This window comes from Somniosus microcephalus, chromosome 23 (assembly GCF_052327205.1).
Source record: "Somniosus microcephalus isolate GS21.2 chromosome 23, FLI_Smic_1.0, whole genome shotgun sequence".
Lineage (NCBI taxonomy): Eukaryota > Metazoa > Chordata > Chondrichthyes > Squaliformes > Somniosidae > Somniosus > Somniosus microcephalus.
In genome coordinates this window covers 18984597-19005566 of record NC_141009.1, presented here as the reverse complement: position 1 = coordinate 19005566, position 20970 = coordinate 18984597, and the positions used below count along the sequence as shown (strand labels likewise).

General features: G+C 47.3%; 1 protein-coding gene across 1 annotated transcript in view; it reads right to left on the bottom strand.

The window, feature by feature from the left end:
* Window positions 1-20970, bottom strand: part of stom (stomatin) — a 57338-nt gene that overhangs the window by 26360 nt on the left and 10008 nt on the right. Inside the window, exons 2-3 of the mRNA XM_085965545.1 lie at window positions 20834-20931; window positions 18537-18609 (exon numbers count right to left, since the gene is read on the bottom strand). Of these exons, the coding sequence (XP_085821671.1) occupies window positions 18537-18609; window positions 20834-20931 (171 nt within the window). The remainder of the gene's footprint in view (window positions 1-18536; window positions 18610-20833; window positions 20932-20970) is intronic.

The window sequence follows — 20970 nt, the reverse complement described above, 5'->3', positions numbered from 1 at the left end:
TCCCTTTGGAAAGTTACTATTCAATCTATTTTCACCACCCTTCCAGGCAGCGCATTCATTACCTAGCTATCTAAATGGAATAGCAAGCTTCTTCTATCTCCTCACCCCCACACCCCCCACCCCCCCCCTGTAATAATGTGGCTGTTTCATAACTTCGAGAGATCTTGGGGACATCTCATTCCAACTGTCTATTTTTAGGTAGTTCAAATGTGTCTCGTGATTGAATAGCAACGTGCCTTCAGGCAAATGCTTGGGTTGGCATAAAGAGAATCCTCCTTTTACAGTTTCAGTTACAAGTTCTTCATTTACACCCAGCTCTAGGTCCCCGATGCCGTATTTTCAGATTCAATTGTACAGCTCGGACAAGAGGTTGGGGGGTTGGGGGGGCGTCATGTGTCTTTTAAGGCATGTGTCTTCCTCCCCCTGCCCCAATTTTCCCCTTATAGTGGGGGGGAAGTGAGAGGCCAATCTTGAGTGAAATAAAGGTTTCAAAATATATACATCCCCCACCCCCCCGCCAAAAATCACAAAAAGGACAAGATTTTCCTGCATACAAGTCCTTCCAATGGGAGGGAATTCTTGCTGTTCAAATATAGGGTCTCCCGTCAGATCAGAGTCTTTGAAGTCCTGCTCCCAGAGACAAAAGCCTTCTGCAGCCAACAGTACAAGGAAGGGATACCTCTTCATTACTTCATAGTCGCCCACAAGTCCAGACCAAAAGGAGGAACTGATGGGAGATCTCAGTCAAACTGCCTCCTTTCGCTTTTGGCATAAGAGGCGAGCCTAGGTGGAGCCAACAAATGCAGGGAGAGGGAGAGGGGGCGGGGGGGGTGGAGGCAGATCCAAATCAAACCAAAATAACAACAGAAGACGCTGGAAAAACTCAGCAGGCCAGGCAACATCCGTGGAGAGAGAAATAGAGTCAACGTTTCAGGTCGAAACCCTTCTTCAGGAGGTTACGACCTGAAACATTAACTCTGTTTCTCTCTCCACGGATGTTGCCTGGCCTGCTGAGTTTTTCCAGCGTTTTCTGTTATTTCAGATTTCCAGCATCCGCAGTATTTTGCTATCCAAATCAAACCCTTTGGACACTGCAGAATTTCTGCTCAAAATAAAAATGCATTTTGAAGCCTGCATATTTTTGAACTACAATTGTTATCTGTAGCTTCACAGGAACTAAAGAGCCACTTCAAAACGGTCTCTTGGAATTTCCCACATTAGGAACTGAAGAAAAAAATCCTTTTCAGTCAACGTTCGAGACACAAGCTTTGCGTTACGAAAACTGCTTAAACAAAAAAAGATATTCAGCACCCTGTGAAAGTTAAGCATGACAGGAGGGTTTTCCTGCACTGCTGCACAGTTTCTGACTGGAATCGATTCTGAACGCTCGTCACTAAGGCCAGAGCACTCTGAAATCCACACACACCAGCGCTCAGCTGATTGCGGAGCAGCAGGGCAGGCTGCCGGCATCCAACACCCACCAGATAATTAGGTCATGGAATCTGGAACCACATTGTCTGCATCATGAATGTTTCCAAAGGGGTGGGGGGGAAAGAGAGAGAGAGAGAGAGAGAGAGAGAGAGAGAGAGAGAGAGAGAGAGAGAGAAAGACTGCTGCCCCCTTTAACACTAAATAACACCACAATATACAAAGTCCCATAACCATATCAGAAATCAATTAAAACTTCAAGTAAACTACTTTTATCCAGAACCGCTGCCCCCTCCCCGCCCCAGACAAGGAACATTTAAAATAAAACAAAGATATGAAAAATATCTCCAGGTTTCAAGCTCCACTTGCACCATGAGCAGTGAGGCTGTCCCAGCCAGCAGCAGAAAGATGATGAAAAATCTTCCAAGAGTGATTGAAGGATAACTCCACGCCAGTCGAGATTTATTGTACTAATCTATTTGCTGCACCGTATCCTATTGACAATAATTAACAGTAGGCTTTCAATTCAAGACAATGATGCTCCAAGATGCATTTTTATAGCTTAAGATCACTTGGGAGCAACCTGGCAGTTTTATATGGAGAGTGAATCTTTGTATAACAAACCATCGAAAACAGACATCAATTTACAGCTCAATGACAAAGCATCGCGCCCGGTGAAAACAGCTCCCCTCCTTCCCCCCCCCCCCCCATGAAATGTTCACTAACCTCCACAGATCAGAGATATCCCCCCCCCCCCCCATGAAATGTTCACTAACCTCCACAGATCAGAGATATCCGGCAGTGCATTATTAACCAGTGTCTGGGTTTAGCTGGCAAACCTGCTCCGATTAGGATGCATGGAGCTCTAGGTTACTGACGCCATCTTCCGCTTATTTCAGCCCGCATTGCTTCATTTCAAATGTTAGAATATCGGATGTGTATGTCAGTACAAGGTTACCATTTTACATTAAAAAGATGCCGAGGCAATGAAGAAGTTTACTACTGATGTGCCTGCGGTTGCTTGCAAACCCAACCACCATGACTTTCCGCACAGATAGCTTGGCGGGGTTGGATTATTGCTGGCCAGACCACTGCAAATTTTTAAAATACTACACAAATTCATCTATCCTCTTTACTCAAAACCAAAAATCAGATCCAACATCACTGCTGCTTCCACGAAACCCTCTGCTAAATTGTACAGTTCCTGATATACTTTAGAAAAAGGCAAGTTACCATGACTGGGGGGCGAAGAGAGAGTGAGAGGAAGCGAGAGTGAGAGGAAGCGAGAGTGAGAGGAAGCGAGAGTGAGAGGAAGCGAGAGTGAGAGGAAGCGAGAGTGAGAGGAAGAGAGAGTGAGAGGAAGAGAGAGTGAGAGGAAGAGAGAGTGAGAGGAAGCGAGAGTGAGAGGAAGAGAGAGTGAGAGGAAGAGAGAGTGAGAGGAAGAGAGAGTGAGAGGAGAGAGAGTGAGAGGAGAGAGAGAGAGAGGAAGAGAGAGTGAGAGGAGAGAGAGTGAGAGGAAGAGAGAGTGAGAGGAGAGAGAGTGAGAGGAGAGAGAGTGAGAGGAGAGAGAGAGAGAGGAAGAGAGAGTGAGAGGAGAGAGAGTGAGAGGAAGAGAGAGTGAGAGGAGAGAGAGTGAGAGGAAGAGAGTGTGAGAGGAGAGAGAGGAGAGAGAGTGAGAGGAAGAGAGAGTGAGAGGAAGCGAGAGTGAGAGGAGAGAGAGTGAGAGGAGAGAGAGTGAGAGAGAGTGAGAGTGAGAGGAGAGAGAGTGAGAGAGAGTGAGAGTGAGAGGAGAGAGAGAGAGGAAGAGAGAGTGAGAGGAAGAGAGAGTGAGAGGAAGAGAGAGTGAGAGGAAGAGAGAGTGAGAGGAAGCGAGAGTGAGAGAGAGTGAGAGTGAGAGGAAGAGAGAGTGAGAGAGAGTGAGAGTGAGAGAGAGAGAGAGGAAGAGAGAGTGAGAGTGAGAGGAGAGAGAGAGGAAGAGAGAGTGAGAGAGAGGAAGAGAGAGAGAGAGGAAGAGAGAGTGAGAGTGAGAGGAGAGAGAGAGGAAGAGAGAGTGAGAGTGAGAGGAGAGAGAGTGAGAGGAAGAGAGAGTGAGAGGAAGAGAGAGGAGAAAGAGAGAGAGTGAGAGGAAGAGAGAGTGAGAGGAAGAGAGAGTGAGAGGAAGAGAGAGTGAGGAGAGAGTGAGAGGAAGAGAGAGTGAGAGAGAGTGAGAGTGAGAGAGAGTGAGAGTGAGAGGAGAGAGAGTGAGAGCGAGTGAGAGCGAGTGAGAGGAGAGAGAGTGAGAGGAAGAGAGAGTGAGAGAGAGTGAGAGTGAGAGGAGAGAGAGTGAGAGGAAGAGAGAGTGAGAGGAAGAGAGAGTGAGGAGAGAGAGTGAGAGAGAGTGAGAGTGAGAGGAGAGAGAGTGAGAGGAAGAGAGAGTGAGAGAGAGTGAGAGGAAGAGAGAGTGAGAGAGAGTGAGAGTGAGAGGAGAGAGAGTGAGAGTGAGAGGAGAGAGAGTGAGAGGAAGAGAGAGTGAGAGGAAGAGAGAGTAAGGAGAGAGAGTGAGAGAGAGTGAGAGTGAGAGGAGAGAGAGTGAGAGGAAGAGAGAGTGAGAGGAAGAGAGAGAGAGAGGAAGAGAGAGTGAGAGTGAGAGGAGAGAGGAAGAGAGAGTGAGAGTGAGAGGAGAGAGAGAGGAAGAGAGAGTGAGAGGAGAGGGGAAGAGAGAGTGAGAGGAAGAGAGAGGAGAAAGAGAGAGAGTGAGAGGAAGAGAGAGTGAGAGGAAGAGAGAGTGAGAGTGAGAGGAGAGAGAGAGGAAGAGAGAGGAAGAGAGAGTGAGAGTGAGAGGAGAGAGAGAGAGAGGAAGAGAGAGTGAGAGTGAGAGGAGAGAGAGTGAGAGGAAGAGAGAGGAGAAAGAGTGAGAGGAGGAGAAAGAGTGAGAGGAAGAGAGAGTGAGAGAGAGAGAGTGAGAGGAGAGTGAGTGAGAGGAGAGTGAGAGAGAGAGAGAGAGTGAGAGGAAGAGAGAGTGAGAGGAGAGTGAGTGAGAGGAAGAGAGAGTGAGAGGAGAGAGAGAGAGAGTGAGAGGAAGAGAGAGTGAGAGGAGAGAGAGAGAGAGTGAGAGGAAGAGAGAGTGAGAGGAAGAGAGAGTGAGAGGAAGAGAGAGAGGAAGAGAGAGTGAGAGAGAGAGAGAGAGAGAGAGAGAGTGAGAGTGAGAGAGAGAGAGGAGAGAGAGAGTGAGAGGAAGAGAGAGTGAGAGAGAGGAGAGAGAGAGAGAGAGAGGAAGAGAGAGAGGAGAGAGAGAGAGAGAGAGAGAGAGGAGAGAGAGAGAGTGAGAGGAGTGAGAGAGAGAGTGTGAGAGAGAGGAGAGAGAGAGAGGGGAAGAGAGAGAGAGGAAGAGAGAGAGAGAGAGAGAGAGAGTGAGAGGAAGAGAGAGGAGAGAGAGTGAGAGGAGAGAGAGAGAGTGAGAGAGAGGAGAGAGAGAGAGAGAGAGGGGAAGAGAGAGAGTGTGAGAAGAGAGAGAGAGGAGAGAGAGAGAGAGACACAAAACAGAGACAGACCCTCACCAGGTACAGACTAAGCGACCACCAACTGGAAATTGAAAAAGGCAGATACAAGAAATCCTGGCAGCCTAGAGAGAATAGAATATGCGATCAATGTCTGGCCGGCGAGGTTGAAACAGAGATGCATTTCCTCCTAAAATGCGAAAAATTCAACACATCAAGAAACATATTATTCAACAAGCTAAGCCAAACAACCCCAGATTTCAAGGAATTGGATGACCTGTCAAAATTGAGATTAGTCCTAGGAGAAGGAGACAGACCATACCTTGGGGCCAAATATGTAACAACATGTCACAACCTGAGGACTGTTTAAAATTAAGACTGTTTAAAATTAATATTGAACGTACCAAATGAAGTACAAAGACTGTTTAAAATTAATATTGTTTAAAAGTAATATTGTATGTAACCAACAAATGTCAAATCGATTGACACCTACAGAATGTTGGAAAACTGTACCTTTTTGCTATGTAAGCTTTGGCAATATGGCTCTCTGTAAACTTTCATGCCAATAAAGCATTTGAATTGAATTGAATTGAATTGAGTGAGAGGAGAGAGAGAGATCACAGTCTAGTTTCTAAATGTTTTAATTAAAACAAATTTTTATGTGATGTGGGTGTCGCTGGCAGGGCCAGCATTTATTGCCCATCCCCAATTGCCCTCGAGGAGGTGGTGGTGAGCTGCCTTCTTGAACCGCTGCAGTCCGTGTGGTGAAGGTACTCCCACAGCGCTGTTAGGGAGGGAGTTCCAGGATTTTGACCCAGCGACGATGAAGGATCGGCGATATATTTCCAAGTCAGGATGGTGTGTGACTTCGAGGGGAACTTGGAGGTGGTGGTGTTCCCATGCGTCTGCTGCCCTTGTCCTTCTAGGTGGAAATCGGTCATAAAACCCACAAAGTTTATTTCAGCCATCTGATAGACTCGCCGCAGAGGGTCATGTGTCACTTTTACCGAGTCAAAAGATTTTCTCTGGCTTCTCAGAAATGCCAGCTCTTTCCGGTTTGATCAACAGCTGTTTATTGCTTAGCTTATTTGGCACAACTAGTAAATTTTACTGCCTGTGATCACGAGGCAGCTGAAACGCATGGGAAAGCACCGTCCCAGGCATTTCCATCGAGGAACTCTCAGTTGCGAAACACCATAAAAGTTCCAGGTACAGGCACCAAGTTTACTCACAGGCGTCATTAACACGCGCAGCTCGGGGCGGGGGGTTCTTTTTTCAAAATGCACAGTTTATGTGCATCTGATACAGGTTGACTATCCCTTATCCGAAAACCTTGGGACCAGCTGCGTTTCGGTTTTCGGAAATTTTCGGATTTCAGAAGGTATTATTTCAGACTGGGAAACTCTGAACATTAAATTAATTTGGTAATTAGTATTTGTATTTAATATAATTTTTTTAAGTTCAGGCTACCTCTTGCGACTGTTCCGTGTCTCATTCCCCTTCCTGCTTCTCTGTGCTGCCGCTCCCAGTCTGTTTACAGCTTCCCCTGCTCCGTATCTGAATTCCTTGACTTAGCGGGGGTCTGGGGCTCGACTGCCGCTGCCAGTTGTGGGAAAGCCGGATATCGGCTGACTCCTACGCTAAGCTGGCCTGCAAATCAGGTCAGAAAAGCATCGGCTGCATCAGGTCATGTTTGGCGCCACTCGGGTTATGTCGTGCACACGACTTACGCTCCACAAAAAAACTTTCGGTTTTCAGAGGTTTTCGGTTTTCAGAAGTGCGGATAAAGGATAGTCTACCTGTACAGGGAAATCCAGTCAAGAAAGAAAATATACTACTTTACGAAGATCATCATGTTGGAGAAGGCTATGGATTTTCCCATACCGGGTCCTCTCCATCAATTTATGGCAACAAGAAGCCAATGATAAACAGCTAGAAGACGCAGAATGTCCAAATAATCCAAGAGGAGTGCTTGACATTCAACCTTTCAAAACTGCCTGTACATCTTTTAACATCGTATGATTGTACTTGGCCTCCAACACTGTTGATTGGTCCATGCTAATGCTAACTACGTGACCACAGACATGCACCCCCACTAAATATGTGACCACAGACATTCATTCCCTATCCAAAAAGAAACTCTTGCCAGTGCTGCAGCTCCGCTCCCGTGGCAGAGCTTTCAAGGGGCGTCCCCACTCTCTCTGGCTCCGTCCCACTTCCCAAATTGGAGGCACAATAAGACGCTACTGACTAATGGGAGAGCAATACTCGAGTTCCTGGAAAGACTTGCTCACCTTCCGAGCTGCAGATACGATGAGTGCCGCCCTTAAAAACTAAAATTGGAAAAGCATCTGGATCAGCATTTTGGAAATGAGGTAACCTGCCTGTCCCAACATTGACTGTCCTTGTTAAATTTATGCTGTCCTTGTACAGCAGTATCTGTCCCCAACTCAAGTACCTGTTCTGGGCCCCCCCCCAACACAAAATTCAACCCTCAGTGTTGCTCAGCCCTCCGCATCTTCCACCTTGGGTTCCTTTCCTGCCCCATTTTCAGACCTCAGGACCACTGCGTGCCCTCTCCATCTCAGGCTCTGCTCTTTTTCTCTCTGCCTTTGATCTCAAAAGCCTCCCAAGCTCTAGACCTCAATCTCATTTCCCCCTCACTCAGCTGCACGTGTTTCAGTGGTTCCCAGACATGCCAGTACTTGCAAGGCTGTTGACCCATCGCAACAACAGAAAGACCAACCGGCTTGAGATACAAGGTTTCTGCTCTGGTCTCGATGATCTCTCGCAGCCCAGGCTCCAACCCCAAAAAGGTTAGATTATTGAAAATGTTCTCCATCTATTCTTGACGGTTCCTGTAGGCCACCAGATGACCTCTCCTGATATATTTTTCTCTCACCTTGCTATGTGCCCCAGGCATCTAAAAGAATAAACAATGGGAGAGGAGGAAAGCTTGCGTGAGGGAGAGGGTCCCAGGAAGATCATGTTGAAGCCACGAGTCACACTGCATCTAGTTTTGTTTAAACTCTCAATGCCATACCTTGTTTAAATTCCTTAAATGCCATATTGTGACACCACTAAGTAAATACAGTCCAATAATCTTCCCGTATCTAACTCACAATGCTAGAGCTAAACCATTAACCTCTTGCTGGATTATAAAGAGATACAAGCACAAAGAGAGTTTAGAATTTCCACTTAAAACGTGGCTTCTATGATTGGGGCACAGCAATCCATTCCTTCTACCTACAAAGGAATTACTGACAAAAAACTGCATAAATTAAAGATTTTTGGCAGATTAAAAAAGCGGGGGGGGAAAGCGATTAACAGACTTTAACCATGAATAAATGCAATCCGATAAGCAAGCACTGAAACATACTTTGCTTAGAACATAAGCAATTCAAAGGTTGTATTGCTCAGTGTATAACAACACCTTTTAAACCACAAATTCGGGGGGGGGAAAGGAAAAATTGGGAGAGAAAAATATAATCGTTGCAATTACTGGAAATTGCAACGTGAAGCCTTTCCTTCTAGATGTTTTGTCAATATGCTGTGCATTTATCAGCATTTTTGTTTTTATTTCTAAGCAAGATGTGGCTCTCAGAGTCAGGCCAAGCACAGCTTATACAAGAGCGAGCACACGGTGCAGGTTGGCCGGCAAACAGATGGCTAGCTAAATGAGTTCAAGCCAGTTCTGCCTTCACTGTGTCTGCCTGTTAACGGTTGGGAATGAGCTTTTGCTCTGCAGTAGACCAGAAGGTCCAGCCTGCTACAGCAGGATATATTTCATCCCTCCTCTCTCAGACTCACCACCCCAAAATGGAGTGCGGGAGATGAAAAACCCCAAGCTGTTAGTTGCAACACACCGCAGTCGTCTCGGTTGTCCAATCGCAGAGGGGCATCAACACCCTAGTGTAAAAGGGGCTGCTTGGAGACGTGTGCGACAGTCCAGGTAACGTTTTGGTTCTGTAAAGGCCAAGGCTTGTTTTTTTCCACCCCCACCCCCCCCCCTCTAAAACCTCAGGTTCACATATTTGGTTGCAAGTCTGAGCTTGTCTGCTGGTTACATAACATCACACAGCAAGTGGCAGCAGTGTAGACCCTGGTTAAAAATAACTGCGACAGCTGGTGCTAAACCATCTCCGACAGTCCACAGAAAGAAAAACAAGAAACTTCAGTCAGCTCCAGTCCGTGCACTTAAAAACCTCGCCCAAACGGCGGCAATTTTTTTGCGTGATCTCCATTTCATTTTGCAGAACGAAGTTCATGCAAAAGATCCCGCAACACAACCTGTAAAATATTTTGGGGGACTTTGCTATTTATTCAAATCTATGGTCCCTTTAACATTAGTACCAGACTAGTTTCTACAAGTACCGACGGATCGCAGCGTCAGTCAGTGTGTAAGAGAGTTAAAAGTTAAGTCAAAAACCGGGTTGCAACATGACCAGTTGCTACAGCAAGTGATGGAAAATTTCCCCTCCCACACAAATGCTTTATCTGACCTGGGATAACTCTGCTTGCAGTAATCGGGCTCAAATTTGTACTTAATGTACACAATTACTACAGTCAAATATACAGAAGTGGGATTTCCAATACAGATTCTTTGAATACAATGATCAGGGAGGAAAATTGCCAGCTTTAAATCAAAAATAATGATTGGCTGCCTATAACTGCCACAACCCCCTTTCTTGTACATAACAGGTGCCCGTCCTATAGAGATGCAGCGGGGAAAAGATCCAATTGTATAATATATTAAAATTATACACAAATACCAGGTCTTATTTTGATGATTATACCAGTTTAATCTGCACGTGTACAATATCAGGTTTTTTTTTGGTGGACTTTTGTACTTAAAGGGCTTCTGGTACAGGAGAATGGTACAGTTTCCACATTCATTAACCGGATATCAGCATGGTGGTCAGGTGTAGCATAGTTAGCTGTTGGATCGGAATAAAGCAGAATTAGCTTGTGCCTCAGTCCCAGCCTTAGAGAAGTACCACTTCCTGCCCTGGTATGATTAATTCTCATTAACCACACAATCAGCCCCAAGCCAGGCTGAAGATTTAGTGTCATGTTTTGTGCCGTGGGACCATGCTCATCAACACCTGGGTGGACAGACACTGCCCGATCTCGGAGCACCCTTGCAAAACACCACTTGGGGCTGGATTTACCCAGCCCCATCATTCACAGTCTGACACCTGAAGCAGATTGATGTTGGCGGGACAGCAACGCATCTTTTGGTTTAAGATATTTTAGGCTACAGATATGCTGCTACTTAGATTATGACTCGAGTTGGGTCCCACCCACCCTACAGTGGTGTGCAGTGAGATGCCATAGAGTCCGATGCCATAAAGGCAGAGGGGGAAGTCTTCTCACACGCTCTCAGGTGCGGTGTCTGCAAGAGGTGTTTTTTTTTTTAAAAAGCATCCACAGGGGTTTGTTGGAACTTTTAGCCATTTTATAAAATTAAGCAGAGCTTGTTTAAATATTTGGACCCGCGCTCCCGTTCTCAACACATTCAATTCACCGATAGAGAGCAGAGTCCCTGTGCACCTGACCAAGCACCAATGTGCACAGAGGTCTCTCCAGGCTGCCAGAGCCAGATTCATGTTCAGGTAGCAGAAACCAAGTTAATCAGGCACAAGTCTGCACATTCTCCCCGTGTTTGCGTGGGTTTCCTCCGGGTGCTCCGGTTTCCTCCCACAGTCCAAAGATGTGCGGGTTAGGATGATTGGCTATGATAAATTGACCCTTAGTGTTAGGGGGATTAAATACGTGGGGTTACGGGGATAGGGTGGGATATGTGTCGGTGCAGGCTCGATGGGCCGAAATGGCCTCTATCTGCACTGTGGGGTTTCTGTGATTTCTGTGAAGTCAGCAGTGTGATGGAATATTCTCCACTTGCCTGGATGAGTGCAGCTCCAACAACACTCAAGAAGCTCGACACCATCCAGGACAAAGCAGCCCGCTTGATTGGCACCCCATCCACCACCTTAAACATTCACTCCCTCCACCACCGGCGTACCGTGGCTGCAGTGTGTACCATCTACAAGATGCACTGCAGCAACTCGCCAAGGCTTCTTCAACAGCACCTCCCAAACCCGTGACCTCTTCCACCGAGAAGGACAAGGGCAGCAGGCGCATGGGAACACCACCACCTCCAAGTTCCCCTCCAAGTCACACACCATCCTGACTTAGAAGTATATCGCCGTTCCTTCATCATTGCTGGGTCAAAATCCTGGAACTCCCTCCCTAACGGCACTGTGGGAGCACCTTCACCACACGGACTGCAGCGGTTCAAGAAGGTGGCTCACCACCACCTTCGAGGGCAATTAGCGATGGGCAATAAATTCTGGCCTTACCAGCGACGCCCACATCCCATAAGCGAATAAGAACATTTTTTTTTTTTTAAATCGCCACGACAGCCATCAACCCCAGATCAGCTGCCAGAGGCTAAATGCAGCCTTAATGCTGTTTAATTTCATATTGTTATTTACAGTCTTCGGATCTCCCGGTTTAATGAGGCCAGTCACAACTCAGATTTTGCAAGATAAGGTGATCAAGCGCTCATTTTCCACATACGAATAATCTGCCCAACCTCTTCCTTTCACTGTTTATTGCCCTGTTGCTATTTTTTTCGTCCTACCCAGTTTCCGCCTCCTCTCTATCTCTATCTCTGGGTGCAGGTCACCTGCGTGTACCTTAGAATCATAGAAATTTACAGCACAGAAGGAGGCCATTCAGCCCATCATATCTGTGCCGGCCGACAAAGAGCTATCCAGCCGAATCCCACTTTCCAGCTTTTGGTCCGTAGCCCTGTAGGTTACGGCACTTCAAGTGCACATCCAAGTACTTTTTAAATGCGGTGAGGGTTTCTGCCTCTACCACCCTTTCAGGCAGTGAGTTCCAGACCCCCACCACCCTCTGGGTGAAAAAGGTTCTCTTCAACTCCCCTCTAATCCTTCTACCAATTACTTTAAACCTGTGCCCCCTGCTTATTGACCTCTCTGCCAAGTGTTCATTCAGCACGTGAGGGCTAATACAGTGAACGGCCGCAGGCTATGCAACCACGGAGGGCATCATAGCCGCGTCCAAACCGACCCTCGCCAGACATCCACACGCGTGCACCTTCCCCGCGAGTCTCCCTGGGTAGGGGGGAGTGGACTCAAGGCCCACCTCCTCGCTGGGCAAGATCAAGCAACAAGTCACAACCCAGGTACTAAACCCGGGATGCTTCCTCTACGCCATGCAGTCACCGTTCTGTGGCAGTTCAGCGCTTCCGCCGAGTCACCACACGAGGCGAGTTCACGTGCACAGACACAGGAACAAAACAGCAAGATAGTTACTTTTTCTTTTTTGTTGAGGAGCCCCCTGCCATCGCACAGCCGGGCAGCCAAGGCTCGTAGAAAAGCGATAATCTCAAGACTCCAAACATCCGAGATGGGACCAAAGCCAGGGACGTGAGCCGCTGCCTCAGCACAGCAGAGACACAGACAGACGGGAGAAAAAATGTAAATTAAAAACCAATCGCAGGCTCCAGTCAAGGCTCAGGAAGCAGCGGCCAGGGATTGTGCGATGGGGTTGGATCTCAAGTGCCTCATTTCCAATTGCTCATTTCCAATTGCGTATTCAAATATAATTTGCCTCTAAAAATTATACAGGCAGCTCCCTTAATTTCAATAGGTTAGCACTGAAACGCAGTGTCTGTGCTTTTCTGTTCATAGCAAGGAAGGTATTTTAGACGTTTGCCGTCATTAGTGTTCTACCACCATTCTGTGAAGCGTCAAGCAGAAAACAATACAAAGAGAACAGACAGACCGTCCAACTTTACAGCAACGCGTGTAATAAAGGCCAAAAATGGCCAGTCGCCTAATTAAAACCATATGAATTTTTCATTAAATTTTTATGGAAAATATTTATCATCTTCTTCTTAGGCAGTCCCTCGGAACCGAGGATGACTTGCTTCCACACTAAAAATGAGTTCTCAGGTGACTGATGAGTCCAATGCGGGACCTACAGTCTCTGTCACAGGTGGGGCAGACGGTGGTTGAAGGGGCGGGTGGGTGGGGTGCTTGGGTTGACGTGCGCTCCTTGCGCTGCCTGCGCTTGGCGAAGAGACTCGAGGTGTTCGGCGCCTTCCCGGATGCTTCTCCTCCACTTTGTGTGGTCTTGGGCCAGGGATTCCCAGGTGTCAGTGGGGATGTTGCACTTTTTCCAAGGAGGCTTTGTGGGTATCCTTGAAGCATTTCCTCTGCCTACCTGGGGCTCTCTTGCCGTGTCGGAGCTCCGAGTAGAGTGCTTATTTTGGGAGTCTCATTTATAGTAGATTAGTTGCACATCTCCCCCTCCCCATCTCTGTAAACTCCTCCAGCCCTACAACTCAGAGACCTCTGCATGCCTCCAATTCTGGCCTCTTGCGCTTCCCCTCCCCCACCCGCGATTTTCATCGCTCCACCATTGGCGGCCGTGCCTTCAGCTGCCTTGGCCCTAAGCTCTGGAACTCTCTCCCTAAACCTCGCCGCCTCTCTTTCTCCTCCTTAAAACCTACCTCCTTGGCCTAAGTTTTTTGGTCATCTGCCCTATTATCTCCTGTGAAGCACCTTGGGACGTTTTACTACATTAAAGGCGCTATATCAATGCAAGTTGTTGTACAGTACATTGACGAGTACGCTGACAGCACTCGATGCACTGTTACTGCAGTAAACATCTACAAGGGAGGGACACTTCTCTGTGCTGCAGTCTTGGGCAACACATTACGGAAACTTTCACCTGAAAAAAAAACCTGCTGCAAACCCTTCATGTAAATGGAGGGCGACGTAGGAAAACTACTAGGCACTTGGTCTAAGCGTTAAACAAAGCTTTAATCAACTGTTTTACAACATGGAGGTCTAGTTGTGTCCTTCACTAGTTCCTGTTAAGAATGTCCTGCGCAAGATGGGCCCGTTCCCGAGTATTTATACTCTCCCTGGACAGCGCCACCCGCAGGCCGCTCAGTCGATTCATGTCAGAGGGTATCAGAAAAAGCAGTGGCCAACGTTTCTCTGGTGGTCCAGTTAGTAAATAATGGAATCGAGCCCCAAAGAGCAGGAGGGTTCCAGATTGGATCCCTGGTCCGTGCTAAGTTAGAGGACCTTGACCAGGGCAGCAGTAGCACGATTATGTTTGGCCTTCAGCCCCATGAGCTAGAGATGTGGCTCCTCATCGCTAGTCAGCGACTCACAGAAATCACAGAAATCACAGAAACCCCACAGTGCAGATAGAGGCCATTTCGGCCCATCGAGCCTGCACCGACACATATCCCACCCGATCCCCGTAACCCCTACACCAACACATATCCCACCCTATCCCCGTAACCCCACGTATTTAATCCCCCTAACACTAAGGGTCGATTTATCATAGCCAATCATCCTAACCCGCACATCTTTGGACTGTGGGAGGAAACCGGAGCACCCGGAGGAAACCCACGCAAACACAGGGAGAGTGTGCAAACTCCACACAGTCACCTGAGGCCGGATTCGAACCCGGGTCCCTGGCGCTGTGAGGCAACAGTGCTAACCACTATGCCACCGACTCCTGTTGTGGCCATCAGGTGAGGACACGTATGGACTAGGCTGCGATAGCGGAATTTCCTGCAAACACCCTCTAGGCTCAAATGGCCACTAAAACACAATCTTTTTCTTTTAAGATGTTGCTTGAGGGATGAATATCAGCCAGGGCATCAGGGGAAAACTCCACTGCTCTTTTTCAAATAGTGTCATGGGACTTGAACCCACAACCTTCTGACTCAGAGGGCGAGAGTACTACCCACTCAGCCACGGTTAACAGGAAGAGTCACAGCTGCTCTGTGCAGGTCCCTTCATCTGAGCACCTCCAACTCCTTGCTAAATAGGGAGTTCTCTCATAATAAAGGGAAGGAAAGTGTAGAAAACAGGTACTTGCGACACGCAACACACCCTTCTTAATCTTGGATTCTTAATAGTAGTTAAAAAAAATACAGCGCGTCGGAGCTGGGTCCCATGATGACATTTAATTTGACAACAATCTTTATTATGGAGAAGTGAGTGTGAAGCTTTCTTGAATCACATTAAAAGTCACACCACCAATCAGCTGTCCTGTGGCTTTTTTTTTGTAAAAATAAATCCCAACATGTTAGCACAGTGGAAGCAAGCTTTACACATTTCCCTGTAATTGGGATCTTCACCTGGACACACAGTTAAATCGCACCACCCAGGAACAGGGGCGATAAAAAAAAACTTAGAAAATACCAACTAGGGGTCATAAATATAAAAGATAGTCACAAATAAATCAATTCGGGAATTCAGGAGAAACTCCTTTACCCAGAGAGCGGTGAGAATGTGGAACGCGCTACCACAGGGAGTAGTTGAGGCGAATAGTATAGATGCATTTAAGGGGAAGCTAGATTAACACATGAGGGAGAAAGGAATAGAAGGATATATTGATGGAGTTAGAGGAAGGGTGGGAGGAGGCTCGTGTGGAGCATAAACACCGGCACAGACCTGTTGGGCCGAATGGCCTCTTTCTGTGCTGTTAATACTTTGTAAAAGTCCTGCTTTGCATCATCTGTTCTAATACACTGAGGTCGCAACATTAAAAAAATACCAAACATTTTCTCATGGACTTGGCAGTGGCCGGAGTACTTCCCACACGTACAGCAAGTCGAAGGCTGCCAAATACTGGACTAAAATGGGAACTGCTTATATTTTTTTAAAAAAAAGCAGTTTTTCCCCCCCAATCAACGGAACTTACTTTAAACTAGCCGCATTGCAAGAGGATTTCCAAAATTACCAAGTTCATGGAGTATTAAAGCACATAAAAAGAAAAAGAAAAAGCCCTGTATCAATCCCAGAGCGGGGCAGTGGGATTAGTTTGGGATTGATATAGGGCTATGGGTAAGAGAGCGGGGCAGTGGGATTAGTTTGGGATTGATATAGGGCTATGGGTAAGGGAGCTGGGCAGTGGGATTAGTTTGGGATTCATACAGGGCTATGGGTAAGGGAGCTGGGCAGTGGGATTAGTTTGGGATTCATACAGGGCTATGGGTAAGAGAGCAGGGCAGTGGGATTAGTTTGGGATTGATACAGGGCTATGGGTAAGGGAGCTGGGCAGTGGGATTACTTTGGGATTCATACAGGGCTATGGGTAAGGGAGCTGGGCAGTGGGATTCGTTTGGGATTGATACACGGCAATGGGGAGAGAGCGGGGCAGAGACTTGCAAGGGGAAGCTAGATAAGTACATGAGGGAGAAAGGAACAGAAGGACATGTTGATAGTGTGAAATGTAGTCGGATGGGAGGAGGCTTGTGTGGAGCATAAACACTGGCACAGACAAGCTGGGCCGAATGGCCTCTTTCTGTGCTGTACATTCTATGTAGTTCTATGTAATACCAAGACTATTTAGGATCCTATGATATTTGTGGGAAAGTACCCATCTCCCAAGCCTAAATTTGCAAAGTAAGCTCTGGATTTTGCCAAGAAACCCAATCAACCAGACAACGAACACACAGGACCAGGGCTGCTGAATAAAAACACTCTGACTGGAATCCAAGCTGTGATAGCAGTTGTACGGTGATCAACTTAACACCGAATACAACAGCAATAGACTGGAACTCAATTTGTTTCTTTACATTGAACTGAATCCAGTCAAGTATTCAAAATATCAAATTACATGAAAAAGCCAACAAATGCCCTATTTCTCACGCACACACACTAACTTCAGGTGGCACAAGCACACTTTTGGTCACACGCTGCAAACTTACTGCAAGTGTTGGAGAGATGAGCAAGTGCACCAGCCGAGATATTCACAGCCCACTGATTGTAGAAGTGAAGCTGGTGATGAAGATTAGTTTCTATCTTCCACTACAATAGTTCAGTTTTCTTCCCAATCTGGTTTCCCCAGGTCGCTCGTACTTTTCCCCTCACTTCAGATACCAGTAACAGGACGATCAGATTCTGCCGCAAGGGTGGGGAGGGGAGTCCCAATTTTAAACTCACCCGAAAGCACACAGAATATCAGGCTCTGGGCAGTCACCCGACGGCCGAGAATCTTTCAAGGGCCCAATAGACTGGGGAGAGGGCACAGGTACAGACATCGGGAGGGAGGGAGGTTAAGGGGGAAAAAAATGAGGGGGACATGTGATGGGTTACGCCCCCCCTTTTCATATCCCAAGATTGCCCCCTGATGGCCCCCTTAAGCCTCTACCTGTTTATTCCCAGGGGGGAAGGGGGGAATTGAAGTTGAAGGAAAGGTAGGGGCGGGGGGAGAACGAGAGAGAAATCCGCCAACCCATCAGCTAATATGAAGCAATGCTGACATCAGTCACACGGAGAAAGGCAGCACTGAGACAGCAAGGCAGTGAACAGGGATGAGAGACAATTAAAATTTCACTATAGCATTCAAAGCTGTACTTGTCGAAATACAGGCCATCATTTGGGTCACACTCAAAAAATTCCTCCCCAAAGGCCAGGTAAAATATTAAGCCTCTCGTGACACGCAATACCTTGTTCCCCCCTTTCAACTGAACAAGGCTGGAGGAGAAAGCAGCAACTCCCGCCCTAATCTGGGGGTTGGTGGGGGGGTGACATAAACCAATTGCACCGCCTCCCTCTATCACCACCTCCAGCTAGCAACGTGGATCAGGGTGAAATCTGGGCTTTGCCTGGAGCGTGTGGCGGAGTCCCACACTCGAGCCGTACTGATATTTAAAACACTGGTCCCAATTCCCCTGCACACCACCCCCCGCACCCACCACCACACGAGACTCGAAAGGATTGCTGCATCAGAACAGCACAGAAAATAACAGCGTTAGGAATTGAAGAATGGCCACTTGGGCGAGGTACCTGAGGGCTGACAGCGCACGTGGAACCAAACCCCAGCGCGAGTCAGTGCCTTGGAGAGGAGAGGAGAACATTTTTTTAAAAAGCAGCATTACATTTATTTTATAATCATAATGCTGTACCTTAAATTGAATTGTTGGGGGGGGGGGGAAATGATGAGTTTTTGCGGAAGGTATTTTGACAAAGCCGTGCAATTTTCTTTTTTTTTTGGTTTTCATTTAGCGATCATGCAGCTTTAAGTAGTCAAGACAGACCATCTTAAAAGTACAACAATCTGCACAGCCCCCAATACAACGTGCATTGGGCATGGTTTCCCTACAACACCCTTAAGTGCACGACTTTAAAAAGGGTGCCTTGTGGGGGGGGGGGGGGGGGTGGGTTTGCGTACATTACTAAGCACGTCCAGTTTAACAAACACAGTGAACGGCTGTGGCATTACCCACCAGCGGATCAATACAAGTTTTCAAAAAATATATACAAGATGGCGAGTGAGGAGACTTGAGGAAATCGCTGCACAGCATCAACTACAGGTAGGGCCTGCAATAACTTACATATAGGCAAACATTTACCTCGGATTTTACAGTCTAGGCAGTTAAATGTTGACATAAAAGCATGACAACAGGAAGTTGGACAGGAAGCACACGCAGGCAGAAGATTTATCTACAAAAAAGCTTATAAAGAACAATTCTGTCTGAAATCGATTGAGAGCTCAAAGCACTGACATACAATTGGTGGTTCAAGAGTAATAGATTGGTGCCTAATTTTTCCTTGTACTCACCTGGCCCCTTGGCTCCTCCGGCTAGGATGCGACCAAGCCGAAATATTATGGCTCGTTCATACTCCTTGACGATCTGTGACAAAGAAGGGGGGGTGGGGGGGGGAATAAAAAAGTTTAATATCTGTGTATCCAATTTTATTTCTGTTTAGTACACAATGCTTAGAGACTGTCAAGAATCTGTGCATGTTCCAATCAAATGTTGAACTCTACAACCCTGTCGCCATGGGCTGGTGCCACAGTCAGTAAAGCAGGGCAAATTGTCACCTGCGGCGCCATAGCTGAAACCCAGTCCAGATCGGCGGGTTGACCATCCTCTCTTCCTGCTGGCTGGAAGCGAGTTATCAACCTGCCTCTTGGTGATCATAAAGAATCTCAGTTAGCAGCTCGCTAGAATGGAAGCATTCACAGTGGTGCTATTCTGAGGTGGGGGGGTTAAAGCGTGTCACGAGGGCAGAGTAAAAGGGAGCTTTGCTTTGCATATAACCGGGCTATAGCTGGTGTTGGGAGCGCGACAACTGGGCGTCCGGAATGGGAACGGGCCCCATTCCCCACATTGGTGTACCTCAAGCAGCACCGAAAGACCTTAGTATCTTTAGCGGAGCGCCTTTGATTTTACAGCAACTGCGACAAAGACGGAGCTGCCAGTTCCAAACACGAACAACTTTCAGCCCGTCATTCCTCATTCTGCAGTTGATGATACCCTCATTTGTATGCAGAGTGCACTTTAACAACATGAATACAACCGTTGCACGGCAACCGTACTATTACATGCAGCGCAAAGCTCTGACGGCGGTCGCCAACTCCAACGGTACTTTAAAAAAAAACGTTTTCTCTCTCCTTTCAACTCTTCTCTATTCCCCCCCGCCCCCCCCCCCCCCGCAAAATATTCACACCCAGGGCTACAAGGTATGAAGCGATTTTTGGGAGGGGAGACCAGCACCAAACTTGCCCCATCAAGAGGGATCTATTCCAATCTCTTGGTTTGCAAAGTCTAAAGAGAGGGCACTTTGACTGTGGCACAGCTTTGTTATGAAAAAGCTCTTTGATACTTTTAAAAAAAAACAGGCACAAGTAGCATTTCACACACCATGCTTGGTTCAGGCTGGTTACAGTATTCAACCCCTGTCTGTCTATTTATCCAGTTTTCATGCAGCAATTAAAAAACTCTTAAAGGGAACTGCACTCACCTGAATTGTCACATAACCCCCACCCATTAGAACGGTGGAGAGAAGCCAAGCACCCACTGGCTGCTACTCCCACTTTGTTTTGTTCTTTATAATTTAAAACCTCTAGTTACAGCAGGATTCTTTACAGAATCCATGGGCTCGATTTTCCAAGCCCCAAGGCGGCGGGTTTGGAGGCGGGAAAATTGCAGAATCGGGGGCCAGGAACCCATCCTGCCCCCAACCCGCCTCCGTGCCAATGTCCCAGGAGGCGGGGACCCGACCTGTGCTGGGAGCCGCCTCCCCGAGACGGGAAGGGGATTAGTGCCAATTAACTCAGTTTTTTGCCTAATCCCTATTTTTAGCCCTGAAGTGTGGGCTGTCCGACGGCTCCGAACCACGCCAAGTTAGCGAGGCGGACCGTCGGTCTGCAGGGGTTGGAGGAGTCGAGATGTCCGTTGTGCAGGTGAGTGATGGGTGCATGTGTGCAGAGGCAAGTGTAAAGTGTTTTAATAAGTTTTACCTTACCTTTACTTTCTCCTGCAGGCTTCCTTCCTTCAGTTTTCGGGAGTCCCTCAGCTCACCGGCACAGAAAGCAGAATGGCCACTGAACTGTCAAAAGCTGCAGCCTCTGCTTTCTGGTCTGGAGAGCTCTCTAACTGAGTCTGAGTAGAAGGACTCAAGTTAGAAGACAGACTGTCAGCGTTTGACAGCTTCACAGAGCTGTCAAAATGCTGATTTTTCATCTGTCAAAAGCTCTTGACAGATGAAATGTCAATCGCTGACGTCACCAGTAACCAGGTGTCCCTTAATTGGCCTGCTGAGCCCGCTGGGCGGGCTTAACAAGGTCAATCAAGGGAAAATAGCGTGGGTTGGCCACAAGTCGATGGAGGTGGAACTACAACCCAAAAAGTGGGAGTCCCGCCTCCAAAAGCTCCCCATTGACAAAATCCAGCCCAATGAAAAATAAATGAGTACTAAAGCCACTGCTATGGGAAGGGGTTAAACAGAAGACACCAAGGATGTCCTCTTGTCCCATTCAGGGCTATGTGGCAATTAACCTCCAAGCACTATGGTCCAATAAAATATATTTTTTTAAACCAGTTTGGTTTCTTAACATATCTGTGGCCTTACCTTTATGCACAACCAGATGGAGAAGGGGAAACTGATAACCATGAACACGTAGGACAGTATAACCAAGATCCAGCCACAACATCCAAGGTTGCCCTGATCTGTAAAGAAAAATACCAAACAGATTTGTACGCTGCACT